The sequence below is a fragment of the Dromaius novaehollandiae genome, chromosome 9 (genome assembly GCF_036370855.1).
Source record: "Dromaius novaehollandiae isolate bDroNov1 chromosome 9, bDroNov1.hap1, whole genome shotgun sequence".
Lineage (NCBI taxonomy): Eukaryota > Metazoa > Chordata > Aves > Casuariiformes > Dromaiidae > Dromaius > Dromaius novaehollandiae.
Window position 1 is genome coordinate 26,774,211 of NC_088106.1, and position 12,399 is coordinate 26,786,609.

Below are 12,399 nucleotides of genomic sequence, written 5' to 3' on the forward strand. Positions count from 1 at the left end.
GTTAACCTCTGATGCCAGCAGGAGGTTGCCTGCACTTGTGGGGAAGTGAGTTCCTGTCACTTGCCAGACCTATGAACAGCAGAAACTCTTGTCCTTCAAAAAACCCTGTGTGTGGTTCCCTAACGGAGCCATGACTCATGCCATGGCTGGCTGCTGACAAGGGAGCACAGGCTGTGCTTTTCTTCCCTGCCAGGATGGCCTCAGTTGTCTGTATCACACAAGGCTATAGAGATGTTTTGGTGCCTAACATAGCAGCTTCTTTTCTCTTCTTCATAAATTGAACAACAATAAAGCTGAATGCTTGAGTGTTAAGTGAGTATTGTCCCCCCCCCGTGTTGAATGAAGCATGGGACTTGTGGAAAACCTGTTATGTTATATAATTAAAGACTGTTATATAATACTTAAGAGAACTGCTTTATGGTCACACACGTAATATTAATTCTGGTGATTTTTAATGTTTCAGAGCTTGATTTTGCAAACAGTGATGTTTCTTTTACCCTATTTTATATACATAATTTTCCACTTAAGAAAGATTTTTTCCCATGGGCTGATGAATTGAAAAGCGATAGTACTGATGGCTTCTCATTTCCTAAAGGTCAACTGCCAGTTGACTGTTTTCTTCTCTGTTCTTATATCTCTGCACAGGTGTGCCAAAGAAGTGCTGCAAGAAGGACTGCTAGTGAAACAGAAGATATTACTTCTAAGAAAAGACAGCTCTACATCCAGGTGCAGAGCCTCACTGCTCTTGTGTTTGAGTTGGGAACATACTTTCACTCACGGTATAGTCAAAGGGGCTCTGTGTATCTGCAGGGACTGGGACTAATCATCTGTGTTCTAACAGTTTAAAACAAAATAGGGTTTCTTTTACTGAGAATTTTGAGCATTGCAAGAAAACATGCAGAAAAAACCCTTCCATTTCAACATGGTCTTTAGTCAGTGCCAGCTTGTAGTTCTTACAGGTGTCTTTAAGGAAATATCAGGAACATCTCTTAATGCAAAGCTAATTTTATAGAGAAATCATTCTGCCATGGTCAGACAATACTAAGTATGCAATTGTAACTTTACTCATTCCTCATATGTATTATGATATTGAATTACGATGGATTTTTAATTATGTGACAGTGGACTAAATATCCTATACAGTATAACAATGTAATATAATGATTCACCTGAAGACAATGCAACCTAAAAGTGCTCAGCCCTTCCTGGGATTGTGTCCCACATATGTACAATAACTACAGCTCAAAAGCTCAGAGCATCTGTGTAAATTTTTTGCATAACTGTGAGCTGTTTGGAGGTAAGTAGTGTTTGATTCTGTCAAACTACCAGTTTCAAAAACTGAATTCTTTTTTCAAATTACATGGAATTGATCTTGGATAATTCAGTGACTCAGACTTTGTATCTGGAACCGTATTTGATGATGGCAGTGTTACTAGCTTATTTCATTAATTTGCAAGGTTTATTATGTAGGCACATTTTGTTAAGGTTAATAATGCTCTGGGAGCCCTCACATCCTTCTGTATAACTCATGTGCCCCCAGCATCACAGGATTTGAGTGCCTTGTTGTCTTTGTGTTTGCCGTTTCAACATACCAATTCAGGGAGGAGCAATTATTCCTACGGAAAATCTGAGGAATTGGGAGGGGAGAAGTCAAATGCTGTATCCAGAGAAGTTTTAGGTGGCAATAAGTACCCAAGTCAAAGATGTAAATCTTCAAAGCTTCTGTTCAGTTACTGTCCAGCTGGGGGAGCTCAGTAAGTTCTCCAGAAGTGCCTCAGTACATAGCGGAAGTCATAAACTAAATAGTCTTCTCTCCTGAGGTGCTTATATTTGTATGGGTTTGGTCTTTGCATACAGTGAAAGACCAGGCAGGTGATGCTGCCTTCACACTTTTAGACAATAGCTCAGTAGTTAGAACAGTCAGTCAGGACACAGGACACTTGTCTTTAATTTCTTTCTGCCATGTGAGGGTTAAAACCTGTGTTTCCTGCTCTTTGGAAGACTACACTTGCCCTCCCAGCTTAGTCACACATTGAACTGCTTTGCAATAGTTCCAACTGTTCAATCCCAGCTTAGTCACACATTGAACTGCTTTGCAATAGTTCCAACTGTTCAATTGTCAGTTGAACACTTGAACTGTTTTGCAAGTGTTCTTGGGCCATCCCATTGGGACCAGGAAGAAGATCAAGTGACAGCATGACTCTTCAGTGGTTAGGACCTTGGGAGTTTAGGTGGGAGGAAGGAAGGGAGGTGGGACAGCTACAATCCAGTCAGTCTCTGCTCTGTCTTTTTACTTAACTGCTCTGCTTACAAGCATGCTCTGGTGTCTCCCATCTTGCTTCTTCTCTGTTATTACATCTAAATTCTTCCCAAAGTCATAAAGTACCTCAGTTTCCATATGTGCATCTTTCTCTCTTCCCAAAGTCATAAAGTACCTCAGTTTCCTTATGTGCATCTTTCTCTCTTCCTCTGATCTGGCTTTTGTCTATCTGCTGTCAAAAGTGTTGAATATAACCTGGAGCCAAGCTTCCTAGCTGTAAAAGTGACTTACAAGAATATCTTTATATTGTTCTCTTTTGAAATAAATGAACTTTACTGCAAACAAACCTGCAATGAAAATAACTGTACATGTGGGCCTGTAGAAGCATTTAGCCAGTGAAACTTCATTCTGCCATGCTCCCTTGCTTCCCAGACTTGCATATGCAGGAATTCACAAATCACTTGGTTGCAAATCTTCCCTCACTACCTAAAACTGACTCATCCTATGAGGCAAATTGCGCTGTCTAGGGAGGAGCAAGTCAGAGAGCTGTTACCTGTGGCTGTGTGTGGTTCTGTGTGGAGGTCTTGGAGGGATGTTTATGTTCAGAAGAAGCCCAGTTTAGAACACAATTAAAAATGAAAAATAGATCTATTCGCTTAATTCCAAATAAGCTTAAGAGGAAAGCTTGATAGCAACTTGCTGTCAGCAGCCTGTTCGCTAGCTTATGTCCTTTTCTAGCATGTACCAGTTAAAGGTGATTAATATGCAGTCTCTTCATTTGAGTGAAATTTAAACAGCATGCAGTTATCTCTGGTAGTTTAATACATGTGAAATACTCTGTTGAACTCTGGAATTTCATGCTGCAGATGCATAAATATATCCCCTTCTCTATATTCTTGTAACAAGAACAGAAATACCAGCCAACACCCCATACATATTTACCTTTGAAAAGACGGAATGGCAAAACTGGTTTCATAGAATTCCTGTCTGAGAGAATACCATTCTTTAAACTTCCTGGATGTTAAGTTCTTCTACTTGCTCATTGGAAAATTAAGTAGTAAAACAACCTTGTGTATATGTAAAACCAGTTATAGAAACCAGCTGAAAGTGAGTTGCTTGCTTATGAACAGTCTTAAAAATGTGGTGTTTTTAACATAATGAAGTCATTTCTGTTTGCTTTTAACATGGGAGGTGACTGATCCTTTTCTGTTGGAAAGGTATAGCAAGTGTTTGGGAAGATGTGGACCATAATGTTTCCAAAATCTGAATGGCTTCAGCTCACTTCCTTTATTTAACAGGAAAGATGCTTCAGTTCTTGCAAAGAACACTGAGAATCCTTTAAGCACAAAGAGAATATTTGATATTTCTGACTTTACAAAAGAAAAGAGTAGGAGAGTGTTCCTATTTAAAATTCTAAACATTCTGTAAGTACGGACCCCTGTTTGAAAACAGGGTCTTATAGGTAAACTGTGAAATATAGCTGAGGCATCAGCCTTTTGGTATAGATTTAAGAACCTATCAATCATTAGTGTTCATGTTTGAAAATTTGGACTGATACTTACAGTTTCTACAGATATCTCTCCTTGTAAAAAGAAATTAGATATTAATTCAAACTGCTATGTGTATTTACGGTTTAGCAAAGTTAGGATTTATATGGAAATTATGCTTTCATCTATATTTAGGGCTCCCTAAGCAAGCAGGTTTTCCTGGAGTGGTGCTGAATATCGGTGGAGTCTTATATGAAATTTTATGTATGCTGAAACCATATCAGATAAGCTGGTATCCAGACACTCTTCCTTTCATTGATTTGCAGGAAATGGAAGGTGTGTGTATCATCACCTTATGATAATGGGCTCCAGCAATAATTGTCATCAAAGATGCGATGTGCCATGTAGACTGATGTAATACAGAAAAGGTTGTAGAAAAAATTAGATTGTTTTTAAATCCTGATTTTCCTAATGATTGTCTAAGTGGCTATTACCTATGAAATTTGGGGTCCCTAGAACTGAAAGTGCAAGTACTATTACTTGAGATAAGGCTTGCATGGAGTAAAACCAGAGGCAGACTCAGACTTCTGTGTGGTCTGAACTACTAGTAGGAGAATAAGAGGCCATATAAAAAGCTGTGCTGTGGTTGCTGGCAGAAAAATGAGGAGGGTGTAGAGGTGTATAATACAGTCAGCTTTACTGCTCCTCTGACGTTGCCTTCATTAGAAAATAGGGGTATTGAGTTACTTACATGGAGATATAAAAGTGGAGATACTTGAAGTTTTCAAGCAAATTAGCAGATTGAGGACTAAAAAAAGTTGTCCACAGGAGAAAACTAAAAATGGATTTGTTTACTTGAGGAAAAGGTCCTAGGATTAGCTAATTGGGAGTTAGTTAATTCACGGAGACAATTAGATGACACAGCTGTTTTTCTAGATGCATGTATGACCTTGGTCAGTTTGCAAACCAGAGTCAGTTTTCCCAGTTTGAAATGGAAGTATATAGAATTCATTTCATCCTGAATGAGTTGGGTTAAATATAGGAAAGGCTTTGTTTCATATCGTACAGTAGTTCAAAAAATGGGCAGCTGGTGGTAGAAGAGTTTTAAATATTACTTTAACAGTTGACCTAGCATTGTCAAAACATGAAGCAGCATACTCCTTCCCTGGTATTTCAGCCCTGTCTTAGGAAATGTAAATGCAAGTGAACTTCTATTTTTAGAAAAGATTGCTGGGATCCTTATAATGAGATTTTCCTAAAAATTTAGCACATAGCATAGGTGAGGAAAAAAGCAAGTAAATGCTATTAAAGTTAATTTACATTGCAGGAAAGATGGCAAATGGAGAAGATGGTAAAAAGGAAATTGGCTTCTTTTCACGATAGTCTGTGGGTTTCACTGTCCTGGAGCTGTCCAACTGGTTTTCTGTGCATGGGGCAGACAGGAGATGACAGGCTTAATCTTGTTTTTCTTGATGTTGGTGACTCACTTGAGCTTTTGTACATGTGGTTTGAAGCCCAGTGATTAAACAGCAAGGGCTCAAAGGGCACAAGGAGTGACATACCCTGTAAGTCAGTGGAGTGGTGTTTCCAGCATGGCTTGTTATATAGCTGGCAGCCTGAGAACACCAGGTTTTCTAATTCGTTATCTTCTGTAAGCACTTGGGTATTTTCTTGGAACCTTTTTTTTTTGACTATATCTTACTTTATAGGAAAGAAATAGTTTTGTAGACAGCCAAAGGGACCATCTGGCAGGCCATTAAGCTAATAGCTAACCCTTAATGTTTCAGAAGAAAAGTTTGTGTCCTGCCCTGATTTACTGCTAAATTCTATACAATCAAGCTTGTTTTCAGCGCAATTACTAATACCAGGCATGCACAAACAGCATAAAGGTTGGGACGCAGTGGTTCTCTCCCAGTGACTTCTTCCCAGTGTGAAACTTTTCCATTTCTTGCCTGAACTGCACCGTTTGAAACTGCATTCTCCCTTATTCCATCTTTCCTCTTCATATTGCTCCTTGAAAGGAGTTTTGTCCAGGTTACTTTTGCAAGACAGGTCTGGTGCAGGGGAAGAGAGCAAAGGTAATAGTCAAAGCAGACATAGTACTTATAGACAGGTGTGTGCAAACTTGAACTTGCAAGTACACAGCACTGTGTTAGTACACAGGCAAATGTGGATCCACATATGCACATTGTCTTATACAAACACAGTGAAGATTTGGCTCTAAAAATATTTCTAAACTGTTCTTTGTAGCAGTGCTTGAATTTCTTCTCTTTTGTGCCTTAAGCTCTCGAAGGGATCTAAAGCATTTAAGTAGTAGTAGCATTTGGCAAAAATAAAATGCAACAGATCATCCAAACTTGGCCTATTTTTAGAAGTTGGATTTCCAGATCTTCAGCTTTTTCTAACAAACTGCTGCTGTTTAAGGTGTTTAGCCGGAGGGTCTCATGCCCCAGTTTGGGCTCACAAAGTAGCCTGGCATTTGTGAGTCCATTTAAGTGTATAGTGTTCTGCATCTCTGACTTTCTTCATTGCTTAGATCATCCAGATCCAGTTTTCCTCTCTAGAGGCATGTCTTAACTATTTTTTTTTGAACTCACTGTCAGCCTTTCTTAGATTTTGCATTTTTTTGTCATGAAAAATTGCTATGAGAAGGTCTCAAAATTACAATTCAGCTATTGCTGTTCTTTTTGGAAGCCAAAATTAAAGGCTTTTGTGGATGGGGAAATGTAATTCATTTTTTAGTCTTTATTGTTCCAGCTTTTACCCTCAGTTATGCCTGGAGAAGTTACAGTGCTGCTTAAGTTCTGGGTTAAGTGAGTCTCAGTGAGAATAATTAGTTGGCACTTAGAAAATCACACTGTCATCGCCCCCACTCTCCCCCCGCCGCAATCCACCTGGACTCCACTTGCCCTGGAACTGCTTGCCTCAAAGAACAGGAATGATGGTTACTTCAAATGGCATCCCTTTTCAATTCTTGTTATTTTAAACAAAATGCTGGTTCCTCTTGCTAAGCATACCATTGGCTGCAGTTTGTTGAAGGACACTGGTAGGATTAAAACTGAACTGGCTTTACTGCTTGCTCTTCTTTTGCAAAAGCCAGATATTCACTGTGCTTGTGGGGAGTGGTGGCATGGAGACGCAAGGCTGGTGGAGTGTTTCATTTGGTAGGAATGGGTCTGGCCTGTCTTCATCCCATTTTTTTAGTGGGATCTAGTAACTTTCCTTTGCTACCCTTAGTCTTCAAAATTTACCTAAGAGAAGCTTAACTTCAACAGATTGTTAGTCAGCTGGCTGAGAGTGGGGACATCTAGGTATGGGGGCTCTTCCAGACTGGTGGCCAAACAAGGTAACAGCAGAACCTAACACTTAACATAAATTATGTCACCTTGACATTAAAGAGGGAGCAAACAGTTGGAGTCCTGTAGTATTTAGAAGAAAAGACAAGTGTTTCTGGCCCTCTAGGTCTAAAAATTGTCTCCACTCAAGGTGGTAAGGAAAGTTTTAAAACTTTTACATTTTGGGGGAGTGGTGGGGGAAATGGAAGTTTTAGTAGCCAAGTTTATGTCTGTATACACCCATTAGTGAGCATTTTCTCTTCTGACAATTACAGCTCCTTTGGGCAAGATTTAAGATTTAAGATTTAAGAGAAGGATAATTATCCTTCTCTTAAAGTCAGTATGACAAGCCTGGATATTTGGGCAGTGACTGGGAGGTAGAACTTGACCCATGGTGAACACGAAAAGTCACTATCTCAAATATCTCAGATCCACGAATCTAATGAGATTCATGACGAACACATGTGAAGAGGCACATGATTTCCTGTGAAGCACATCCCTTTTTTATGTTCAGTCAAACTTAACACTATCTATCTCCAGAAATGTGAAATCATCTACATAAAACTCAACAAGGCAAATAACCAGAAGGGCGGTGAATGCCAGTTGCTGGTCAGTAACGTCAGTTTGTCTGTTTCTTTGTGTTTGGCATTTAACAAGTGCAAATGTCTCTTGGACATCAGCAGGTAGAATTAAGAATACAATGTCAAGACTTTATAATCTGAGTAAAATGCAAGTGACAATCAATAAGAAGACAATGTTGGCAAAATTCCTACACTGCAAAAGCTGACCATGTAGATATTGTATGACAAGTGTTCCAGGGCAATTGCAGTATGGAGCTTAGCAGTTTAGGATTGCATGACAGTTTTGGCACTGTGATGAACATGCTGCTCTGCAATGTGAGCAGCAGTGGATGTGTCTGTTTTCAGGTGAGTCTGTTTGCCCAAATTCTATCCATAAACATGCAGAGGTGCTTCTGTTAGCTTGTAGATTACAATGTAACTGGAAACATAACGTGGTCAGTGTGCATCTCTCCATATTCATTCTTGGGTCTAGCAGGGGGCAGGAAGCATGTGTTCGCTGAACTCACTGGGAGTCCTGGTAAAGCCTTGCATGTTGTCAGAGAACACAGCCTCCATGAGGAGGGAGTGGCTACCAGTGACTCTTGCCACCTCTGGAAAGCAGCACATTTTGAGCCTTCTAAGGTATGGAGAGCTGAAGACTTTTCATGACTCCTCATTAGTTCCTAAAGCCCAGCCATTAGAACTGGGCTTATATTAAGAACCTTGATTTGCACGTGGGAAAACATTTCTGTTTCTTACTGTTGTCCAGAGCAGAGAAAGGTTGAATGTCAGAATCAGGAAGGTAACTAGAATGAAGCTGTATTTTGCTTCTTATGGTATTGGGACAAGGCTAGTGGTCTTTGCACCTGGACAGAAGTTAGCAAGTATTTGTGTCTCTGGTCCTTTGGTAGGGCTAGCTGTCACACAGCAACAACTCTCAGCCTCTCTTGACTTGTCCATACCCCAGCTTTTCTTAGCCGCTTTGAGGACTAGAGCCCTGCAGAACCAGGTCACATATACGCATGCAGATGACCTTTTGCAGAGGTCATTCTAAGGGTCTCTATGCACTACAGCTACAGCAGGGGTTGGCTCTGTGTGGTAGCTTTACCCTACCTGGAATGAATAATAGTCATGAAAGTGCAGTGGCCTGATTTCTCAAGTGTCTCAAGACTTGTATGGGCTGTGCTGCAGTATGCACAGTCTCACCTTTATTGCTATTGCAGCATCAGTATAACCTCATGAGTGCAACTCTGCTCTCATAAAAAACAGGCTAGTATTATAAAGGGTGAGTAGAGGCCTGGGTATTTAATGTGTTATCTTTTTAACAGATGTGCTCAGCTTTCCAAGATTCATCTAACATAGACATGTCCCAGATAGGAAGTAGAGGAAGAGTAAAATTCCTGGTGGGATGAAAGATCAGCAGCACTGATATGGTTACAATTAGTGTCTTTCCTTTCCACATGTGTATTGCTTGTTCACACTCCAAGTGCTACATGAAGTTCTCCAGTCCTCAACCATACCACTGTGGTGGTATCACTCCAGAAATGACTAAGGGCACAGCAGGCAGAAAATCAGCAGTTAAGATGCATCTCCAGTACCAGTTGTGTTCCCCATTAAGAAATATATTTGAAGTCTTTCGGTACAGATCTGTGGCTAAGGCTGAATTCTTAGCTATTAGTTTAATAGACTCCAGCTACAGAGCCAGTACTCCCATAGTTAATGCTTGGAACACTTGGAACAGCTCAAAGATAAACAGCAACAGGTTTTGGTGCCTGAGCCAGAGATCGCCATGGATGGTCTAGTGCAGTATCAATTCTTCAGCTGTAACTGCATTTGTTCACCTTTATTCCCTCACTAATAGAGCTTTGGTTTTGTTTCATAAATCTGCTAATTTGTTCTTGAATGCAGTACTCAAGAAATGGGGGCTACAGGAACAAGCTGGGCTGGTACTCTTCAACTTCAAACTCCCTTCTTCCTGTACCCAGCTGTTCAAGCCTGTAGTGTTCTGCTGTTCCAGTTTTAATCTTCCTTTCTACTGTCTTGGTTGTTTCCACTGAATAGGGTACATTGCAGTCTTGTCACATGAACTAGTGAGGGTTGCTTGAGACTGTTCTACTGCTTAATTCCAAAATAAGTTAATATCTCCAATTAATGTGATTTGGGGGGCTTTTGACAACTGCCCATGGAGATGTTACTATTTGGCATCTATAGTATGGCTTAAGTCCCAGGTCATGGCTTGGATAACAACTGGTAGTAAGTTGCCAAGAGGATTTAATGCTAGTAATATGTAGCTTTAACTCTTGCCAGTGCCATGCTAGAAGAGAGATGCATACTTTCTTATTTTATTCTGGTACTTTATCATCTTTATTGGACCATTTGTGTCTGGGAAATTTTCAGGAAAAGAGCTATTGATAGATGTTGAGCAACACCTGGGGTTTCCAGTAGTGGGCAAGTACCTATACCAACCAACAAATACGCAGCTGAGAAATGGGATGTGCTTGGCCTCCACATAGACTTCAAGCCAGTTCTGTAGAAAGGTGGAAAGTGCAAGCCTTGAACAAATCACGCTTGTATTTTCTGTCAAGAGAACAAACTGTTTGCTCCCATGGAACAAACTGATTGCTGATTGAAAGACAAGAATTCACAGGTAGATGTGAAAAAAATGCCCTACTCAAAAGAGCCAAATCTAACATGGAGAAGTGAAAAATGGAAGACCCGCGAAATCAGGTAGACAATATAGCACTCCAGGAAAAATATGCAAGAGGGCAGACACAGTGAATAGATGTGGAGGATAGTATAGAAAAAGCATGCTATGATTTCTTGGAAGAAGTGCTACCAGACCAAGCAGACAGGAAAAAGGAAAGCAGTCATAATTTTGTATTAAAAATGTAGAGGAATGTGTTTCTCATTCCTGTACACACAACAGTGTATTGTGTTGGACTGTGTGCTTACAAGCTAGAAGGCTTGATCTGCATGCAATATTTTCCATTGTAAAGTGTACCAATATAGGACAGCAGTGGCATACTTTGTCTATGACATCTACATGCAGTCTAATTATTTCTGTAACTAGTGGGAGCTTTGCTAACAACACCATGGTTGAAAATACGTTGGTTGACAAAAGCAGCATTTATACCTTAACCAGAGGAATAACTGTATCAAGACTAGAAGTACCTTGGGTTTTTTTCCAGTTTTCAAAGTAGTTCTTGGCTGAAGAACTAGCTCTATCTCAAATAACTAACCTCATGATGTCACCTACTCTGGGAAGAAAGCTCTACACTTTCTTGCTCCCCAGTGATCAGCTGTGAGGTCTCATCACAGAAGGAGTCAGTAGTTTGTGGAAATTTCTTTTGTGTGTGTACTGTGTATTGCTGGAATGGTTTCCAGGGAGCTTTTGCTTCAGACAAGCCTCTCCATAAAGTACTCTACTTCTACAGCACATATTAAACTTCCTCGATTAGAAATGTGAATGTCACGAGCCCCTGAAATAATATCATTATCCTAACTAGAAGCTATCACCTAATTAAAGAGTATTCTTTTATGAGAAGTCCCTAGAGGCCTCTTGGTGGTGATTCCAAGAGAGTCCGGCCCTCAAAGTGGTATCACACACTAGGCAAGGACTCTAATCAGAAAACAGTCTTGTAATAACCTTGATATTAGCTCTTTTAATTTTCAGTTTCCCATCAGACTGATGATACCTATTGCGGGTTTATATCTTTCTATCCGTGTACCTGATGGCTTGACACTATAGCTTTAGTCCTTCTTCTGGTATCAGTGCATCTCTCCTCACTGCAGGTACCAGCACCATCTGTGCATCTGGGGCTGATGCAAAGAAAGTAAAGTGGATTTTGCACCTAGCCCAGGGTACATTGAAAGTGATGGGTTGGATTCTCATTTGCACCCCTAATTCCCAGCCAGGCAGAGGAGGTTTTAAAGGCAGACCTGAATCTGAAATAATGGCTATAATTTTAGGCAATTGTCATAAGTTAATGAATAACTTTTACAATAAAAATAGCAGAAATCTACTTTGTTACATGCTGTCATTTTCCTCATCTCCCCCTGGTTTGCCTGTGATATCACCCCACTGCCTCCTACTTGCCCTGGAGGTTGTGGGGCATGCTAGGTGGAGAGGCCAGTCATGCTGCTTCTAACTAGCTTAATACCAGCAGGACTTCCCTCCAGGCAAAGGAAAAATTTGCAGAAGCTTATTCTTGCACTGCATTCAAGTTCTTGTTTGTTTGATGATTGTACTTAGCATCTTTGAGGGCAGAACTGTACTTTGGGACTTCAGTATTACTGCTCTGGACTGTTCTGAACCCAGAAAAGTCTTTCTGGAAATTGTTTGGTATTTGTTTTACTGGCTTTATTATGGTCAAAGGCAACTATTACCCAGTTGTTTTGTAGCTCTTTACAGCAGGGGATATTTTAAACAAACAAGAATGAGATTTTTTAAAACCATACTAATAGCTCCCTATTACTATTGGACTGGGTTACTGGGCATTTGGTTCCACGTTGCCTATGCCTCTAGTTTTGTAGAGTATTTTGAAGATCTGACCAGTTCTGAATTTACCCTGCAATGCTATGTTCAGATTGACAGCAAGGCTGCTGTGAGAGTGTGTCACAAAATGGGCACCATATTGAATGGAGGTGTCAGACTGGAGCAAAATACCTTCATCTGCTTGTGGTATGGGACTGAGCATATGGTGACAGCAGTGACATTCCTTCTTCCTGTGGCAGTGCTAGCACCTTCCTGTGCATGT

At 40.3% G+C, this 12,399-nt stretch overlaps 1 protein-coding gene across 3 annotated transcripts in view; it reads left to right on the top strand.

The window, feature by feature from the left end:
• Positions 1–12,399, top strand: part of ARHGEF4 (Rho guanine nucleotide exchange factor 4) — a 235,270-nt gene that overhangs the window by 37,751 nt on the left and 185,120 nt on the right. For all 3 annotated transcript variants that reach the window (XM_064516975.1, XM_026109625.2, XM_064516974.1), the window contains exon 3: positions 646–726. In XM_064516975.1, the coding sequence (XP_064373045.1) occupies positions 646–726 (81 nt within the window). The remainder of the gene's footprint in view (positions 1–645; positions 727–12,399) is intronic.